Genomic DNA, 22,000 nt, shown 5'->3' with positions numbered 1-22,000 from the left:
CCGCAGGGAATAAAGCGTACTCGCACATTTCTGTTGCAGAATGTCAGTCCCAGTAATGGGAGAAGCCGAATCAATCCATTTTAATATAATCCTGAAGTTAACTATTGGTCACAAATAGGCTGACATTAACATTGCAATGAAGTTACTGTGAAAATCCCCTAGTCGCCGCACTCCGGCGCTTGTTTGGGACACTGAGGGAGAATTTAGCATGGCCAATGCACCTAACCAGCACGTCTTTCGGACTGTGGGAGGAAACCGGAGCACCCGGAGTAAATCCACACAGACAGGAGGAGAACGTGCAGACTCCGCACAGACAGTGACCCAAGCCAGCAATTGAACCTGGGTCCCTGGCGCTGTGAGGCAGCAGTGCTAACCACTGTGCCACCGTGCCGCCCTCCCAGCTTCCACTCACAACCACTTCGCAACCACGAAACAGATATTTAATTAAAACCTCTCTGATACAAATATGAGCTAGAATGTGGCTGGATTCAAACATTAGAATGATGCAGCAATATTCTGGTGATGATTGCAGAGGTATTAAGTTTTCACCTGGATGCACAATCCAATACACTGCCCACCACCCCCCCACCGCCCCCCTCCCCCGACCCACCCCCCATCCTCTGCATGATTATCACACTTACCCCCACGCATCAACAGTGCTCCTGGGAAAATACATACCTACAACTGTCAAATTCATGGTTTTCCTTTGTATTCTCTGAGCGAATAAAGAGAGCTCACAAATATACATTCCCTCATCCTGCATTTCCAAAGAATTTAATACAATGGATCCATCCAACGGGGAATTGTTTCTGAAAACCATGCGACTGGAATAATGTGCATTTGGGATGCTTGTCCCGTTCCGAGGGCTGTTCACAGCGATATCATTCTCTTCAGTCTCCTTCTTCCAGGCAACGTACACCAATGTTGTGTTGTATCCTGTTCCCTGGCACGGGAGCAGCACCCTCGCCCCAGCAAAAGCAGTGAGTGTCACACCTGTAACCTGGTCACTGGCAGCAACTGCAAGAACAACAAGCATTGAGGCCATTAGGAAACATTCTCGGAGCCGGATTACTCTCAATCCGGATCAAACTCTCACTGAACCAGCAAATCCTAAACAGTTTAGAAAGTGCAACTGCACGGAATTACTCCAGGAGCATCCGTAAAAGGGACATTCTAAACCGTGGCGGTATCACTGACCAGAATTCTCCGGTCCGCTGGCAGCGAGAATGGAAAATTTGGCACTCAGCCAAATCCCTGTCCACAGCAGCGGGTCTGGAGAATCCCAGCCGCAGGTGAGGCCGGAGAATACTGTGATGAGATACCGGCGTTGGAGAATCATTTCTCCCAGCGATTCCTGCACAGGTTTCTTTGAATCGAACACAAGTGCAGCCACACTGAGACAAGGCTCTGCTGGTAAAGTGGGCAACATTCTCTCAGTCTCTGGGGTACATTTCCAATCCTTCCTCCTGCAGCAGAGAGCAGCCGCGACATATGCAACTGATGGGGCATCACTTCATTATCCAGCACACATAGAATCTTAGAATTCCCACTGTGCAGAAGGAGGCCATTCGGCCTATCAAGTCTGCACCGACCACAATCCCACCCAGGCCCTATTCCCGTAACCCCACATATTTACCCTGCCAATCCCCCTGACACTAGGATCAATTTCGCATGGCCAATCAACCTAACCTGCACATCTTTGGAGTGTGGGAGGAAACTGGAGCACCCGAAGGAAACCCACCCAGACATGGGGAGAACTCCGCACAGATAGTCACCCGAGGTTGGAATTGAACCCAAGTACCTGGCGCTGTGAGGCAGCAGTGCTAACCACTGTGCCACCCTGCCACCCCAATGGGGCAAATAATGGAATTTCGGGGGGAAAACTGTAGGGACGTGGGAAAGCAGCAAGTGCCCGGAAAATAGAGTTCTGCTATTCCTATTCAGCCAAAGTGACGAGACTTCAAACACTCTCCCCTGACCGAGGACGTGAAAGGGGCCAAATATTTCTGCAGTGAACTGCTGCCTCCTTGACTCTTCCAGGATAACTCGAGGAACAGTCACATCACAATGTTAAAGCTATTGGCAAAAGAAGCAAATGCGATGTGAGTCATTATTTTTTCACACAGCAAGCGGCTGGGTTCTGGAATGTTCTGCCTCGAAGTGTGGTGGAGGAAGGTTCAATCGAGGCATTTGAGAGAGTATTAGATGATTATTTGAATAGAAGCAACGTGCAGGGATATGGGGAAAGGCAGGGGGATGGCACTAAGTCACGATGCTCATTTGGTGAGCTGCTGCAGGACGATGGGCCGAATGGCCTCCTTCTGCACTGTAACAATTCTACGATTAAGGGCATATGAACTTCATTTGAAATTTATTTTTGCCACTGCAACTGCGGGTCAGAATTTTCACACAATAGCACAATTTTCCACAACACTCAAGACTAGACACCATCCAGGACAAAGCAACCCCGCTTGATTGGCACCCCATCCACAAACATTCACTCCCTCCACCACCGACACACAGTGGCAGCCATGTGTACCGTCTACAAGATGCACTGCAGGGACTCACCAAGGCTCCTTAGGCAGCACCTTCCAAACCCACAGTCACTACCATCTAGAACGTGGTGGACCCAGTGAATAATGAAATCTCCAAGATTCATGTCATTAAAGGGTTTAAGGTTTGTGCTCAAAGATCGATAAATGAACGACAAGCAAACACAAGGGACCAAATGGACTGTTACTGTCATATTTGTTAATCTTCATTTTATATAGACTCTCACACACCCACACTCTCTCACACACACACAGACATGCTCACACACACACACTCACACATACACACACACACTCACACACACACACCCTCACTCACACACACCCACACTCGCACACTCGCACACATGCACTCACACACTCATATGCTCACACACACACACTCACACGCACAGACGCACACACCCTCACTCATAAACACACAATCACACACACCAACACTCGCACACTCGCACGCACACACACACATACACACACTCACACTCACACACACACACACTCACACACACACCCACACCCACATACACACCCACCCACACTCACACATTCATACACAAATGCACACACTCACACACACCCACACACACAGTCACACACACACACACTCACATTCACTCACACTCACTCACACACACTGACACACTCTTGCACACACACACTCACGCACACGCACTCGCATACACACACACTCAAACACACACTCACACACATACACACACACACTCAAACACACACTCACACACACACTCGCACACACTCTCACACACACACCGACACGCCCACACACTCAAATACACACACACACACACACACACAGGTACACCAACATACACACACACACTCACACACACTCATACACACACACATGCTCACACACACTCACACACCCTCACACACACACTCTCACACACTCACATACACACTCACACACATATCCACACACCCACACACACAAGTACACACACACACTCACACACACACATACACACTCACATACACACAGGTACACAAACATATACACACACACACACTCAGACTCACACACACTCATACACACACACAATCATACACACACACACTCACACACACTCACACACACACACACGCACTCATACTCTCACAAACACACACTCACTCACACACACACACAGGTATACAAACATACACACATACACACTCACACACACTCACACATTCACACACTCTCACAAACACACACTCATACACACACACGCATGCTCACACGCTCACAAATACACACACTCATGCAAACTCACACACACACACACTGACACTCACACACACACACACACACACTGACACTCACACACACACACACTGACACTCACACACACACACACACACTGACACTCACTCACACACACACACTGGCACTCACACACACACACACACACTCACACTCACACACACTCACACTCAGACACACACCTCCCACACCTCAGCCCTCACCCCTTCCCCTCCCTGTTGTGAATTATGTCAATCGCCTTGTTTCCGTTATCCAGGGTTTTGCCAGAGAGGGGGACAGACCTGGATTCCCAGGCTCAGGGAAGTATCAAAGAACCATTGAATGCCTGCAGTGCAGAAGGCCATTCGGCCCTGCCTCTCAGAAAGAGCATCTTATACAGGCCCACACCCCGCTCTATCACCATAATCCTAAACATTCACCATGGCCAATCCACCTAACCTGCACATCTTTGGACACTAAGGGGCAATTCAGCATGGCCAATCCACCAAAGCTAGACATCATTGGATACAAAGTGGCAAGTTAGCATAGTAAATCCACCGAACCTACATGTTTTGGGAGACTAAGGAGCAATTTAACATGGCCAATCCACCTAACCTACACATCTTTGGAGTGTGGGAGGAAACTGGAGTGCCCGGAGGAAACCCACGCAGACACGTGGAGAACATGCACACTCCGCACAGACAGTGACCCGAGGCTGGACTTGAACCTGGGACCCTGGCACTGTGAGGTAGCAGTGCTAACCACTGTACCACTGTATTGTCCTTTGTCACATTGCGTACCGTTGTTCTGTCGTTTCCACATTCTGATCTCTTAATGGCGGCTATCAGCACCCTTCCAAGCCATGACCACGACCATTTGCAATCCCTTTGTCTTGTTGTCCAGGACGTCTTTGTCAGTTGCTCCCTTGCCACCACTTATCACTGGCCCTCTACCCAGCCCCACTTTTCCAGCTCCACCTCCCCCACTCCCCCACAACAGTAGAAACCTCATCATATTTCCTGTTGTCTTCAGCTCTGACCATAGATCCAGAGAAAAGTTACACAGAAAATCCACATTGTTGCCCCTCCAGTGACAATACCATTGTGTCACCATCCAACCCACAACACCACGAGGACCCAGAAAGAGTTTCACCATCTCTAATTTCCCTGATGGTCGGGAGAGCCAACCCAGCTTCTGCAGTCTCTCCATATAACGTTACTCACTGGTATTCGCAACATTGGAGTTTGGAGTAAATCACCTTCAGAAAGCTTCCCGTTTAATTGTGCATCTTCACGCAGAGATCAATTAGCTTTACCCTCAGTGGGGTCCGTCTGCAAATCACCAATGAAGCTGAAATTAAAAGGAAGGAGATAGTCATTGACTTCAGGAAGTGCAGTGAAGAACATGCCCCTGTCTCCATCAACAGGGATGAAGTGGAAATGGTCAAGAGCTTCAAGTTTCTAGGTGTCCAGATCACAAACAATCTGTCCTGGTCCCTCCACGCCGACACTATAGTTAAGAAAACCAACCAATGTCTCTAATTTCACAGGAGACTAAGGAAATTTTGCATGTCCACCACAACTCTCACCAATTTTTACAGATGCATCATAAAAAGCATGCTTTCCGGATGTATCATCGCTCGGTATGGCTCCTGCTCTGCCCAAGACCGCAAATAACCTCAAAGGATTGGCAACATAGTCCAGTCCATCACGCAAACCAGCCTCCCATCTACTGACTCCATCTACACTTCACACTGCCTCGGAAAAGCTGTCAGTATAATCAAGGACCCCACGCACCCCGGACATACTCTCTTCCACCTTCTTCTGTCGGGAAAAAGATACAAAAGCCTGAGATCACGTATCAATCGACTCAAGAACAGTTTCTTCTCTGCTGCCATCAGACTTCTGAATGGACCTACCATATATTAAGTTGATCTTTCTCTACACCCTTGCTATGGCTGTAACACTACATTCTGCACTCTCTCATTTCCTTCTCCCCTATGTACTCTATGAATGGCATGCTTTGTCTGTATAACGCGCAACAAAAAATACTTTTCACTGGATCCTAATACATGTGACAACAATAAATCAAATCAAAAATTGGATACAAGAATTTTCTTTTCAACTTAGCGAATGATGTCCTAACTACCTGTAAAACTTGACCCCCAGTGGATTGAGGAGGACTGAGAAATGGGCTATAAAATGTCAATGTCGCTAAAACCTCTCTGACAAGGATGCTGAATAATTTTGAGACGTTCTATTGGGACCATCTAGAGGCGACAGTTAAGGGGAGTCTGAGAATTGGGACCCGGCCCCCATCGCCAGCCCCAGCCTCCCATCCCCAGTACTAATACCACCCACACTGCGAACGCCTCTTTGAGAGCTTGGGTGGCACGGTGGCACAGTGGTTAGCACTGCTACTGTATAGGACCAGGGACCTGGGTTCGATTCCCGGTTTGGGTCACTGACTGTGCGGAGTCTGAACCTTCTCCCTGTGTCTGCGTGCGTTTCCTCCGGGTGCTCCGGTTTCTCCCCACAGTCCGAAAGACATGCTGGTTAGGTGCATTGGCCATGCTAAATTCTCCCTCAGTGTATGCGAGAAGGTGGCGACTCGGGGATTTTCACAGTAACTTCATTGCAGTGTTAATGTCAGCCTGCTTGAGACATTAATAAATAAAGCTTTTTCAAAAACTTTTAAGCTGGGATTAAATAGTTCCCCAACTTCTCTGAAATAGTTCCTGGTAGGAGCATGCGATTAGTGTCGTCGAGTCATCGTCATAGAAACCGTACACTGCAGAAAGAGGCCATTTGGCCCATCGGGTCTGCACTGATCACTATCCCCTATCCCCATATCTCCACATATTTACTTTGCTAACCCCTCTAGCCTACACATCCCGGGGCACGAAGAGGCAATTTAGCATCGCCAATCAACCTAACCCGCACATCTTTGGATTGTGGGGAGGAAAGCGGAGCATGCGGAGGAAACACACGCAGACGCGGGGAGAATGTGCAAACTCCACACAAACAGTCACCCAAGCTGGGAATCGAACCCAGGTCCCTGGAGCTGCGAGGCAGCAGTGTTAACCACTCTGCCACTGTGTCACCCCTGTGCCATCGCGTTGAAGTGCTGACAATCAGGGGCATTGGGCATCCAGAAAGGGGCGTAGGCTGGATATAAACCTGCCCAATCTTCCATCCGCTTGAGAAATGATGAGGCTTCTTTCTTTACTTCCAAATTTGGTCACACAAGAGGCAAAGAGAGAGGTGATGAAATAAAGTGCACTAAACAAGTGTTTTGTTTCCAAGGCTGTGTAGAGTTGTGACGGAAGGAACAGTGTGCATTCAAACTGCCAACCTAATCTGCTCCCCACAATCTAAAGTGTGAGACCAAGTCGATGAAGAGCAGTTAGTGGGCCGGAGATAAGCTAATCATGGTAACCTTACAAAGTGTCAACATTGTTATTTTGCAAGCTGCTATTCACTGTGCTGTTAGACACGTGACTGCAGTTAAAAATAAATATATATATAGAAATATATATATATATAAACATTTTGCACTTCCATCAACTTTGAATCATTGGCTGCCTTTTACAGCACAGAAAAGCCACTCAGCCCATCGTCTGTGCACTGACTTTTTTTTAATACTTTTCCAATTCAATCAAATCAAATCCAATTCAGAGTCTCAACAAGTTGAGACATTTCCGATCCAGGCTGACAAGACAGGGCGAGCGACTAAACCACCCTGTCCTGGGCCTGATCTACATGAGCCAAGCTGATTGCAGAAGGGAGAGGTTCCTCCTTCAAGACTTGGGCTCATTTGCATCTTAGCCAAAAGGCCGAGATGCCGCTTTTAAAAATTGCTTCATATGAAACATATGAAGCCTCAGCGTAACCTAATGACCTCAACCAAGTGCAGCATCCTCTCCATGCTACACTTGATCTTAGCCAAAAGGCCGAGAAGCGATCTGATCATCTGTGCACTGACTGAGATATGAGCTCCCCAGCCAAGCCCCACTTTCCCACATTTGGTCCATAGCCCTGCAGGTTAGATACAAATCCAGACACCTTTAAGATAAGACTGAGAGGTTTCTGTCTCTTTCAAGTCGTTGAGTTCCAGACATCCACATCCTCCTGGGTGAAAAATACTTCCTCATCTCCCCTCCAATCTTTCTACCAATCACTTTGAACCATTGCTCCCCCAGTCACTGACCTCTTGCCTGAAGTAAGTAAGCACTTACCGTCCATTCTACCCAGACCCCCTCACAATTTTGTGCACCTCAATCCAATATCCCCTCACCCTCCAAGGAGAAGACCCCCAGCCTATCTGATCTTCCATCCAGCTGCAATTTCCCAGTCCTGAGTGGCAACATCCTTGTGAATCTCCTCTGTACCCTCTCTAATGAAATTATACCCTTTCTGTAATGAGGTGATAGAACTGCACAGAGAGCTCAAGTTGTGGCCTAACTAACATTTTGTGCAATTCCAGCATTGCCTTCCTGCTTTTATATATTTTTTTAAATATTCATTTGTGGGACATGGGCGTTGCTGGCTGGCCAGCATTTATTGCCCATCCCTAGTTGCCCTTGGAGGGTAGTTGAGAGTTAACCACATTGCTGTGGCTCTGGTGTCACATGTAGGCCAGACCGGGTAAGGATGGCAGATTTCCTTCCCTTAAGGGCATTAGTGAACCAGATGGGTTTTTCAGAAAAATTAACAATGATTTCATCAGTAGATTCTTAGTTCCAGATATTTTTAATTGAATTCAAATTCTACCATCTGCCGTGGCGGGATTTGAACCTGGGTCCCCAATACATTAGCTGAGTTTCTGGATTAATAATCTCACCATGATACCACTGGGCCATCGCCTCCGCCTTCTGTACCACTCCTAATAAATGAAAGGATTCCATGTTCCCCAAACACCTCATCAACCTGCCCTGATGCAATCCGGGATCTGTGGGCATGCAGTCCAAGATCCCTCACTCCCTCCACCCCATTCTGTGTCATTCCAGCGACACAGTGGTTAGCACTGCTGCCTCACAGCGCCAGAGACCTGGGTTCGATTCCCAGCCTTGGGTCACTGTCAGTGCAGAGTCTGCACGTTCTGCCTGTGTCCGTGTGGGTCTCCTTTGGGTGCTCCGGTTTCCTCCCACAGTCTGAAAGATGTGCTGGTTAGATGCATTGACCGTGCTAAATTCTCCCTCAGTGTACCCGAACAGGTGCCAGAGTGTGGCGACTGGGGGATTTTCAGGGATTTTTTATTCATCTGTGGGACCTGGGTGTCGCTGGCTGGCCAGCATTTATTGCCCATCCCTAGTTGCCCCTGTTCAGAGGGCAGTTAAGAGTCAACTACATTGCTGTGAGTCTGGAGCCACATGTATATCAGACCAGGTAAGAACGGCAGCTTTCCTTCCCGAAAGGGACATTAGTGAACCAGATGTGTTTTTCTGACAATCAACAATGGTTTCATGTGTAGATTGTTTAGAATCCCTGGAGTGCAGAAGGAGGCCTTTCGGCCCATCGAGTCTGCACCGACCACAATCCCATCCAGCCCCTATCCCCATAACCCCATGCATTTACCCCAGCTAGTCCCGCTGACACTAAGGGGCAATTTAACACGGCCAATCCACCGAGCCTGCACATCTTTGGACTATGGGGGGAAACCGGAGTACCCAGAGGAAACCCACGCAGACACGGGGAGAACGTGCAAACTCCACACAGACAGCGAACCAAGCCGGGAATTGAACCCAGGTCCCTGGCGCTGTGAAGCAGCAGTGCTAACCACTATGCCACCATGGTCATCAGTAGATTCTTAATTCCAGATTTTTTTATTGAATTCAAAATCTACCACCTGCCATGGCGGGATTCGTACCCTGGTCCCCAGAACATTAGCTGAGATGCTGGATTAATAGTCCAGCGATAATACCATCGCCTCCCCTAGTAACTTCATTGCAGTGTTAATATAAGCCTACTCATGACACTCATCAATAAACTTTTTTAAAACTCCCATTTATTGTGTAATCCCTTGCATTGTGCAATCTCCCCAAATGTGTGACCTCACAATTCTCCAATTTCAACCCTATTTGCTAGTATTCTGCCCACTTGACCAGTCCATAGATATCCTCCATGGAACTGTTACGGAATTTATTCAGAGAAATTTCATTGCTGAAGTATTTTATGGGCGAAGGGAGAGGGAAATTTTATCAGCTGCTATTGAAAAAAAAGGAAGTTTTTTAGTGAAGCAATGAAAAAAATTGTCATTCCTTTCAATGTTCATTCTCAACATCCGAATCTGGGGCGGCCCAGCGGCACAGTGGTTAGCACTGCTGCCCCACAGCACCAGGGAACAGGGTTCGATTCCCGGCTTGGGTCACTGCACATTCTCCCCGTGTCTGCGTGGGTTTCCTCCGAGTGCTCTGGCTTCCTTCCACAGTCTGAAAGACCTGCTGGTTATGTGCATTGGCTAAATTCTCCCTCAGTATCCCCGAAAGTGTGGCAACCAGGGGATTTTCACAGTAACTTCATTGCAGTGTTAATGTAAGCCTAAATGTGACAATAATAAATAAACTTTAACTTTGTTAACTTCCGTAGGAGAGAATGTACCTGTCCCTGTGGGCAGCATGGTGTCACAGTGGTTAGCACTGCCCACACACAGCACCAGGGACCAGGGTTCGATTTCCAGCTTGGGTGACTGCCTGTGTCGAGTTTGCACCTTCTCCCCATGTCTGCGTGGGTTTTCTCCCACAGTCCAAACATGTGTGGATTCGATGGATTAGCCCTGCTAAATGCCCCTTCGTGTCAGGGGGACAAGCTGGGAGAAATGCATTGGGTTATGGGGACAGGGCCTGGGTGGGATTGTGGTCGGTGCAGACTCGATGGGCCAAATGGCCTCCTTCTGCGCTGTAGGGATTCTATGATTCTATTCGATATTCTGAATGTTTGGTCACAGTTGCAGGTCAGATGTGCCCTAACACCACCCTCACTGATAAAAGTGACCCCCTGTCTGCTACACTGTGGAGATTGGACGCAATGAAAAGTACAGGGACAATGGACAAGACGGAATTGATTCGGGTGACCCCTGCCACCAACCACGAGCTCCTGAAATAGTGGGTCCATTTACCCCTCCCCTGGGGAAGACTTGTCAGCGCAGTTACTTGTTCTGTGGTCAAAAAGGAAACAGGTGCTGAGGCAGGAACGTTGGTGAAGAAATCCAAATCTCCCCACAGAGGAATGAGGAAGGACAAAGCTCAGCTGCAGCTTTAACCAGAGAAAACATTCTGCAATTTAGCTGACTTGTTTTGTTTGTTAACTCAGTGCGGGCGGCCCTCCCTCGGCCGATGCTTATTTCCTATCCCTAATTATCCTGGAAATGAACAGCTATTTCAGAGGGGCATTTCAGAGTTAACCATATTGCTGTGTGTCCGGAGGCACCTTTTAGCACAGTAAGAAGTCTCACAACACCAGGTTGAAGTCCAACAGGTTTATCTGGCAGCACAAGCTTTTGGAGCATGCCCCTTCGTCAGGTGAGTGGGAGTTCTGTTCACAAACAGGGCATATATCGACACAAACTCAATTTACAAGATAATGGTTGGAATGCGAGTCTTTACAGGTAATCCAGTCTTAAAGGTGCAGACAATGTGAGTGGAGAGAGGGCCAAGCACAAGTTAAAGAGGTGTGTATTGCCAGGACAGTTCGTGAGATTTTGCAAGCACAGGCAAGTCATGGGGACTACAGGTAGTGTGACATGAACCTAAGATCCTGTCCTCGTGTGCGGAACTTGGCTCCCAGTTTCAGCTCAGTGACTGCAGTCAGGGCATTCAGCCTCTGAACTTCGGGTAAGCGTTCTCCAAGGCGGCCTTCATGACACACGACAGCGCAGATTCGCTGGCCAATCCACCTAACCTGCACACCTTTGAACACTAAGGGGCAATTTAGCATAACCAATCCACCTAACCTGCACATCTTTGGACACAAACAGACAATTTAGCATGGCCAATCCACCTAACCTGCACATCTTTGGACAGTAAGGGGCAATTTGCATGGCCAATGCACCGAACATGCACATCTTAGGATCCTTCCGGGCAATTTAGCATGGCCAATCCACCTAACCTGCATACCTTTGGACACTAAGGAGCAGTTTAGCAAGGCCAATCCACCTAACCTGCACATCTTATGACACGAAGGGACAACGTGCCTGGCCAATTCAACTAACCTGCACATCTTTGGACACTTCCGGGCAATTTAGCATTACAAATCCACCTAACCTGCACATCTTTGGTTACTTAGTGGCAATTTAGCATGGCCAATCCACCTAACCTGCATACCTTTGGACACTAAGGAGCAGTTTAGCAAGGCCAATCCACCTAACCTGCACATTTTATGACACGAAGGGACAACGTGCCTGGCCAATTCAACTAACCTGCACATCTTTGGACACTTCCGGGCAATTTAGCATTACAAATCCACCTAACCTGCACATCTTTGGTTACTTAGTGGCAATTTAGCATGGCCAATCCACCTAACCTGCACATCTTTGGACCCTTCTCGGCCATTTAGCATGGCCAATCCACCGAACCTGCACACCTTTGGACACTAAGGGACAATTCAGCATGGCCAATCCACCAAACCTGCACATCTTTGGACACTAAGGGGCAATTTAGCATGGCTAATCCACTTAACCTACACATCTTTGGACACTAAGGGGCAATTCAGCATGGCCAATCCACCGAACCTGCACATCTTTGGACAGTAACACGTAATTTAACATGGGCAATCCACCTAACCTTCACATCTTTAGACACTAAGGGGCAATTTACCGTGGCCAATCCACCCTAACCTGCACATCTTTGGACACTACGGAACAATTTAGCATGACCAATCCATCTAACCTGCACATCTTTGGACACTTAGGGGCAATTTATCATGGCCAGTCCACCCAACCTGGACATCTTTGGTCACTAAGGAGCAAGTTAGCATGACCAATACACATAACCTGCACATCTTTCGAAACTAAGGTGCAATTTAACATGGCCAATCCACCTAACCTACACATCTTTGGACACCAAGGGTCAATTTAGCACAGCCAATCCACTTAACCTGTACGTTTTGGACATGAAGGGGCAATTTAGCATGACCAATCCATCTAACCTGCACATCCTTGGTTCCTAAGTGGCAATTTAGCATGGTCAACCCTGCAGTCTGTACATCTTTGGATTGTAGGAGGAAACCGGAGCACCCGGGTCAAACACACGGGGAGAATGTGCAAACTCCACACAGACAGTGACCCATGGCTGGAATTGAACTTGGGTCCCTGGCACTGTGATGCAGCAGTGCTAACCACTGTGCCACCGTGCCACCCCGAGGACATCCTTACCTATAGGGATACCAGTGAACCAGATGGGTGTATGTTTCGCGACAATCGACATGGTCATCGTTAGACTTTTCGTTCCAGTTTTTTCCCTGGATTCAAATTTAACCATCCGCTGTGGTGGGATTCGAAATATTGTCCCCAAAAGCAATACCCTGCATGCTTCATGGACCCACCTCACCCTGTAAGGGCGACAGAGCATCGAGCAAGACAACAGCTGAAATATATTTGTCCCTGGCGTGTTGCAGACTGGACCCACACAACCCTGGGACCTGCAGTGTGGCCTCGCCTTCCTTCTGGAGCAGGGAGGAGCAAGCGGCTCATCCACATCCCCTGCTGGTACAATGGGCCACCAGTCCCTCCACTGGGGAGGAAGGTACAAGAGCTGTAAATAAAAAAGAGCTGGCACAGCTCTGGCCAAGAAACCGCAATCTTAGTGTGAGCAAAGACGTGGTGAGAGAGAGGAAAAGCATGTGCATCACTGCGCTTTTTGCGAGGTTTTCCTGTACTTCCTGCTATGAATTGCCACAGAGATCATTGCACTTGTTGGTTGGATAGTCCGCTGGGAAAGCAGCCTCTTGTTTTTGACTCCCGGATAGAAGGAAGGTCGCTTTTTCAACATGATTTCACTGGCGTGGGCTCCCACCGTTTGCATTGGCTTTCTCCTGTCTGGTAAGGTTCAGGTTCCACATGATTTACGCAAACCAATATTTGCCTTTCTTTGAAGAAATGCTCCTATGAAAAAAAGAGTAAAAGATTTTCTGTGGAGCTGAACAATCCTCGGGGGGGATTCCAGTGAAAATAAAAGTGGATGGATTAAATAGATGGGGGTTGTTCAACTTTGCTCCTTTTAGTGTAACTGCGCACACTGTGGGATTTTCCAGTCCCGCCGATGATTCGGTGTTTTGCGTGGCTCACCCGTGGGCTGGGAGTAGGGGACGGAGTCACCTTCGTCTGGACGAGACTGCTCTGCGCACTCCACGGGACATAAAAATTGTGAATTTTCCAGTCTCGCCCACCTGTAGTGGCAACTGTCATCGAATCATAGAATCCCGACAATACAGAGGAGGTCATTCGGCCCATGGGGTCTGTACTAACCACAGTCCCACCCAGGCACTATTGCCACAACCCCACGCATTTACCCTGCTAATCCCTGACACTAGGGTCAATTTAGCACAGCCAATCAGCCTAACCCGCACATCTTTGGAATGTGGGAGGAAACCGGAGAACCCAGAGGAAATCCACGCAGACATGGGGAGAACATACGGATTCCACACAGACAGTGACCCGAGGCCGGAATTGAACCTGGGCTCCTGGCGCTGTGAGGCAGTGTACGCCAATCACTGTGCCACCGTGCCACACTTGAAAGTGTTGTTCCACAGAACACAGTATGTCGCTGGTGGGGAGGACAATTTCAGGGACCATAGAACCATAGAAAATTACAGCTCAGAAACAGGCCTTTTGGCTCTTCTTGTCTGTGCTGAACCATTTTTTGCCTCGTCCCACTGACCTGCACTTAGAATCATAGAATCATAGAAACCCTACAGTGCAGAAGGAGGCCATTCGGCCCATCGAGTCTGCACCGACCACAATCCCACCCAGGCCCTACCCCCACATATTTACCCGCTAATCCCTCTAACCTACGCATCCCAGGACGCTAAGGGACAATTTTAAACCTGGCCAATCAACCTAACCCGCACATCTTTGGACTGTGGGAGGAAACCGGAGCACCCGGAGGAAACCCACGCAGACACGAGGAGAATGTGCAAACTCCACACAGACAGTGACCCGTGTTGGGAATCCAACCCGGGACCCTGGAGCTGTGAAGCAGCAGTGCTAACCACTGTGCTACCATGCCGCCCGTAACTTGAACCATATCCCTCCACACCCCTCTCATCCATGAACCCGTCCAAGTTTTTCTTAAATGTTAAAAGTGACCCTCGCATTTACCACTTTATCCGGCAGCTCATTCCACACTCCCACCACTCTCTGCGTGAAGAAGCCCCCCCTAATATTCCCTTTAAACTTTTCTCCTTTCACCCTTAACCCATGCCCTCTGGTTTTTTCTCCCCTCGCCTCAGTGGAAAAAGCCTGCTTGCATTCACTCTATCTATACCCATCAAAATCTTATACACCTCTATCAAATCTCCCCTCAATCTTCTAAGCTCCAGGGAATAAAGTCTCAACCTATTCAATCTCTCTCTGTAACTCAGCTTCTCAAGTCCCGGCAACATCCTTGTGAACCTTCTCTGCACTCTTTCAACCTTATTTACATTCTTCCTGTAACTAGGTGACCAAAACTGTACACAATACTCCAAATTCGGCCTCACCAATGCCTTATATAACCTTACGATAACACTCCAACTTTTATACTCGATACTCCGATTTATAAAAATGTACCAAAGGCACTCTTTACGACCCTATCCACCTGTGGATTGTTACCCCCTGAGGATTATTCATACTGAAAGGTTCGTTGATTCCTGGTGGAAATTTCAGGTCAGGGAAGGCGGGATTTGGGAAATCCCACACTACGGGGGCGTAGCGGAGAAGTGCTCCCAGTTGATTAGAACAACTCCTAGAGGCAGACACCAAGCCCGGGGTGTTGAACTTCTAGTCCACGTATCGAGGCACAGAAGAATGAGCGGCGATCTTATTGAAACAAAGGTTCAGAGTGGGATTTGAGAGGGAGGATGTTTACAATGTTGTGGGAGACAAGAACCAGGGGTTAAGGTTTCAGAATGGGAGATCTCCCATTTAAGTCGGAGATGAGGAAGTGAGGAGATGAGGCGGCACGCTGGCACAGTGGTGAGCACTGCTGCCTCAAAGCACAAGGATCCCAGGTTCAATTCCAGCCTTGGGTCACTGTCTGTGCAGATGTCTGTACATTCTCCCAGTGTCTGCGTGAGTTTCCTCTGGGGGCTCCGGTTCCCTCCCACACTCCAAAGATGTGTGGGTTAGGTTGATTGGCCGTGCTAAATTGCTCCTTTGTGTTGGGGGGTTAGCAGGGTAAATATGTGGGATTACGGGAATAGGGACTGGGTGGTATTGTGGTCAGTACAGACTCGATGGGCCGAATAGCCTCCTTCTGCAGTGTAGGGTTTCTATGATTCTCTCAGGGGGCTGCTGATCACAGAGCACAGTCTGGGCTGTGGGTCACTGAAGATATTGAAGGCTGAGTTACACTGATTTTTCACTGATGGGCGGGAGAAAGGGCCAGAGAGGGGAGTGGAACTGAGACACGCTCAGATCAGCCGCCATCTTATCGAATGGCAAAGCAGGCTGCAAGGAATGAAAGGCCTACTCCTGATTCCCAAACTCCCACGTTTGTTCCCTGTAATACTTTCCAAGTATTTCCCCAATTCCCCCTTTTTGAAAGTTCCTCTTGAATCTGCTTCCATCGCCCTTTCAGGCAGTTCCTTCCAGATCACAATTTTCTGCGTTTAAATATAAATCCCCCTCATCTTCCCGCACCTCTGGTTCTTTTCCTGATTCTCTTCAATCTGTGTCCCCCTCTGGTTACCCACCCTCCTGTCACTGGAAATACTTTCTTCTCATGCACTCTATCCTCTAGAATCTATTATAGAATCCCGACAGTACAGAAGGAGCCCATTCGGCCCATCGAGTCTGTACCGACCACAACCCCACTCAGGCAGTATCCCTGTAACCCACACCTTTACCCTGCTAATTTCCCTGACACGAGAGTCAATTTACCATGGCCAGTCAACCTAACCCACACGTCCTTTGGACTGTGGGAGGAAATCGGAGCACCCGGAGGAAACCCACACAGACACGGGGAGAACGTGCCATCATCGCACAGACAGTGACCCCAGGCTAGATTGGAACCCGGGTCCCTGACGCTGTGAGGCAGCAGCGCTAACCACTATGTCACCGCGGCACCTCATGATTATGAACGCCTTGATTCAATCTCCCCCTTAACCTTCTTTGCTCCAAGGAGAACGATCCCAGCTTCTCCCCGTCTCTCTGATATTAAATGAAGTCCCCTCATCCCTGGGAGCACTCCGCTTAATCTCCTCCACACCCTCTCTGAAGCCTTGGCCTCCTTCCTAAAGTGCAGGAGCCAGAATTGGACACAGTGGCCAGAATTCTCTGGCCATTCACACCGGTGGCATTCTCCAGTCCCGTCAGCAGTGCACCCCCACCCACGGGTGTCCCACCGGTGTGGGGATGGAGATGTCAATGGGAATTCCGCCGCTAGCAAACAAGGTGCCACCTCCCGCCGGCAGGAAACACACGGCTGGGAGGCTGGAGAATCTCGGCCAGTATCCTAGCTGGGGCAGCAGTGCTTATAGTGTTTAGCAATAGCTGGATGTTTTTCTAAATCTCAGGGTCTCTGTTCTAATTAACAGATTAATAAATTTGGCTCACAAAGATTTATGTGAAGAAGTTACTCTGTTCGTACCCCCCCTTCCCCCTCCCTACATTCAAATAGGGGCGATACAGTGGTACAGCGATTAGCACTGCTGCCTCACAGTGCCAGGGACCCGGGTTCAATGCTGGCCTTGGGTCACTATCTGTGCAGAATCTGCACATTCTCCCCGTGTCTGCGTGGGTTTACTCCGGGTGCTCCGGTTTCCTCCCACAGTCCAAAGATGTGCGGGTTAGGTGGATTGGCCATGCTAAATTTACCCTCAGTGTCAGGGGGATTAACAGGGTAAATACTTGTGGTTACGGGGATAGAGCCAGGCTGGGATTGTTGTCCGTGCACAGAATCACAGCAATAGCTCTTCGGCCCATTGAGTCTTCACTGACGCATGAAATGCCCCGGCCTGCCCACTTAATCCCACTTGCCAGCACGTGGCCCATTGCCTTGAATGTTATGACGTGCCAAGGACTCACCGAGGCAGCATCCTGGTGAATCTCCCCTGCACCCCCTCCACTGCGTTCAAATCCTTCCTGTAATGTGGAGACCAGAACTGCACACAGTACTCCAGCTGTGGCCTCACCAAAGTTCTATACAACTCCATCATGACCTCTCTGCTTTTGTAATCTATGCCCCGATTGATAAATGCGAGTGTGCCCTATGCCTTTTTCACCTCCCGATTAACCTGCCTTTCCACCTTCAGAGATCTACGGCCAAACATGCTAAAGTCCCTTTGTTCTTCGGGAGCAGGCTCGATGGGCCGAATGGCCTCCTTCTGCACTGTAGGATTCTGAGATTCTTTCTTCTTTCAACTTATTCAGCCATTTTAGCATTACCAAGCCACTTCCTAAATATACTTCTATCTCCTCACTTCCCCTTTGTTATTGGGGGGGGGTGGGAGGTGGAGGGTGGGAGGTGGGGGGGTGAGGGGGTTGGGGTTGGGTGGAGGGTGTGGGGGGTATATCATGTAATTTGTAGATCCGCCCTGTACAAAACGGTATGGATATATATGCTGCAGATAGATCACTTTTCCCAAACCCCATTCAGTCATGGCCATGGGGATGAGACGTGTTGCCAATAAGGAGAAGGTTATATTCACTGATAACTAAAATAGACAAAATAGGGAAGTGCGGCTCAGAGGCATTTAACCATTTAATAAAAGGATAGATATTCTTGTGTGACGATGGTGCAGTCTTTTCAATGCAAGCTCGGTGACATCTCTGACAGTGTTGCTGGGGACGTGATCTGCTCAGAACGAACATGCGACAGCCCTTGGGGATCGGATGAATCATTCAGGGGAAAGGGTCGGCTGGCAGATTGAGGCTCGGGGCCCCTTCATGTGTCAATTTATTTTTTAAAATGCCATTGCATTTGCACCTGGGCAGGGACATCAGCTTTAGGAGGATGCTGCCATCGAGTGTTCCATTCTCAAACTCTTTCACTGCTGGTGTCAGTCCACGAGAGGTGGGCCATCCACACAAGGAGGGAAGGTTCAGGCGGGAACTCACCGGGAGCCTGTGCTGAACAACCCAGCAGCTAGGGGTGAAATTTCAGCGGCACGGTGGCACAGCGGTTAACACTGCTGCCTCACAGCGCCAGGGATCCGGGTTCGATTCCCGGCTTGGGTCACCGTCTGTGCGGAGTTTGCACGTTCTCCCCGTGTCTGTGTGGGTTTCCTCCACGTGCTCCGGTTTCCTCCCACAGTCCAAAGATGTGCGGGTTAGGTGGATTGGCCATAGAAAATTGCCCCTTAGTGTCAGCAGGACCAGCAGGGTAAATAGGCAGAGTTATGGGGATAGGGCCTGGGTGGGATTGTGCTTGGTGCAGACTTGATACAAAGAACAAAGAACAGTACAGCACAGGAAACAGGCCCTTCGGCCCCCCAGCCTGTGCCACTCCTTGGTCCAACTAGACCAATCGTTTGTATCCCTCCATTCCCAGTCTGCTCATGTGACTACCCAGGTAAGTCTTAAACGATGTCAGCGTGCCTGCCTCCACCACCCTACTTGGCAGCGCATTCCAGGCCCCCACCACCCTCTGTGTAAAAAACATCCCTCTAATATCTGAGTTATACTTCGCCCCTCTCACCTTGAGCCCGTGACCCCTCGTGAACGTCACTTCTGATCTGGGAAAAAGTTTCCCACCGTTCACCCTATCTATCCCCTTCATAATCTTGTACACCTCTATTAGATCTCCCCTCATTCTCCGTCTTTCCAGGGAGAACAACCCCAGTTTACCCAATCTCTCCTCATAGCTAAGACCCTCCATACCAGGCAACATCCAGGTAAACCTTCTCTGCACTCTCTCTAATGCCTCCACGTCCTTCTGGTAGTGCGGCAACCAGAACTGGACGCAGTACTCCAAATGTGGCCTAACCAGCGTTCTATACAGCTGCATCACCAGACTCCAGCTTTTATACTCTATACCCCGTCCTATAAAGGCAAGCATACCATATGCCTTCTTCACCACCTTCTCCACCTGTGTTGCCACCTTCAAGGATTTGTGGACTTGCACACCTAGGTCCCTCTGTGTTTCTATACTCCTGATGGCTCTGCCATTTATTGTATAACTCCTCCCTACAATATTTCTTCCAAAATGCATCACTTCGCATTTATCCGGATTAAACTCCATCTGCCACCTCTCCGCCCAATTTTCCAGCCTATCTATATCCTGCTGTATTGCCCGACAATGCTCTTCGCTATCCGCAAGTCCAGCCATCTTCGTGTCATCCGCAAACTTGCTGATTACACCAGTTACACCTTCTTCCAAATCATTTATATATATCACAAATAGCAGAGGTCCCAGTACAGAGCCCTGCGGAACACCACTGGTCACAGACCTCCAGTCGGAAAAAGACCCTTCGACCACTACCCTCTGTCTCCTATGGCCAAGCCAGTTCTCCACCCACCTAGCCACTTCTCCTTGCATCCCATGAGCCTTAACCTTCTTAACCAACCTGCCATTTGGGACTTTGTCAAATGCCTTACTGAAATCCATATAGACGACATCCACGGCCCTTCCTTCATCAACCGTTTTTGTCACTTCCTCAAAAAACTCTACCAAATTTGTAAGGCACGACCTCCCTCTTACAAAACCATGCTGTCTGTCACTAATGAGATTGTTCTGTTCTAAATGCACATACATCCTGTCTCTAAGAATCCTCTCCAACAACTTCCCTACCACGAACATCAAGCTCACCGGCCTATAATTTCCTGGGTTATCCCTGCTACCCTTCTTAAACAACGGGACCACATTCGCTATCCTCCAATCCTCAGGGACCTCACCTGGCCGAATGGCCTTCTTCTGCGCTGTAGGGATTCTGAGGTTCTATTCTATGACATGCATTCTCAGGTTGAATTAAAGTTCTTTGCTTGAGGACAATTAATAACATAGCCGGCCTGTCTGTCATATCTATCTACCTGCCATGTCTATCTACTTATCTCCCTGTCTGCCCATCTGCCCAGTCTTCTTTCCCTCCATTCATCCATCCGCTCGTCTCTCCATTCATCTGTCTCCCTAACAATCATCCAACATGTCTGTTATCTATCTATCTTTTATTTATCTATCTATCTATCTCTCTGCATATCCATTTCTGGGCATAACCATCTCTTTGCATATCCATCTCTTTGCATATCCATCTCTTTGCATATCCATCTCTCTGCATATCTCTCGGCCTATCTATCTATCTAGGTGAGTAGAAATTTCTTCACCCAGAGGGTGGTGAATGTGTGGAATTCACTACCACAGAAAGTAGTTGAGGCCAAAATGTTGTGTGATTTCAAGATGAAATTAGACATCGCTCTAGGGGCTAAAGGGATCGAGGGATATGGGAGGAAGGGGAGGGAATCAGGATATTGACTTCGATGATCAGCAATGGTCAAAATGAAAGGCAGAGCAGGCTCGAAGGGCCGAATGGCCTACTCCTCCTTCTATCTATTTATTCCCCTCCTACTTCCTCATTTGTTTCTGAATAATCTGACAATTGCGTGAGTGGATTTTATCAGATGACTGTTGGGTGAACTCAGTAGGTTGCACCGATATTCTCCTCTCTGGTGATTTGTGACTTCCTCAAATAACAATCAACACAGGCTTCGCCAGACACATCCAACAGTGTAAATCACCCATACCCGCACCCACTGATCACTATGAACTTAGACAGCTGCTTATCCTTAATGATAGATCCCAGCCACTTCCCGACAACTGACAGAGATTCCCCAAACTTGATTTACTCCACTGCCAATCTTTCAACACAAATGACTCCACTGAATTTGGGCCCCTGATCTCACTTTCAGGTTGCTCTGCTGTGAAAGTGGACACAAGACATTCATTAACAACTCTCCCGTTTCCTTATTGTCGATTATAGTCCACTGCGTAGGTGTTTGAACTTGTCTCACATTCCTCTCACAAAGCACTATATCGACCCAACCTCACACTGCCCGTTTTCAGATCAGTTTATTC

The 22,000-nt window shown here is 48.6% G+C and overlaps 1 protein-coding gene across 1 annotated transcript in view; it reads left to right on the top strand.

The window, feature by feature from the left end:
- The first annotated feature begins 13,768 nt into the window (after positions 1 to 13,768).
- LOC144508731 (uncharacterized) overlaps positions 13,769 to 22,000 on the top strand; it is a 107,156-nt gene continuing 98,924 nt past the window's right edge. The window contains exon 1 of the mRNA XM_078237039.1: positions 13,769 to 13,833. Coding sequence (XP_078093165.1) covers positions 13,782 to 13,833 — 52 coding nt within the window. The 5' untranslated portion in view covers positions 13,769 to 13,781. The remainder of the gene's footprint in view (positions 13,834 to 22,000) is intronic.

This window comes from Mustelus asterias, chromosome 20, assembly GCF_964213995.1.
Source record: "Mustelus asterias chromosome 20, sMusAst1.hap1.1, whole genome shotgun sequence".
NCBI classification, from domain to species: domain Eukaryota; kingdom Metazoa; phylum Chordata; class Chondrichthyes; order Carcharhiniformes; family Triakidae; genus Mustelus; species Mustelus asterias.
Note: the sequence above shows the minus strand (reverse complement) of the source record. Positions and strands in the feature narration are given on the sequence as shown.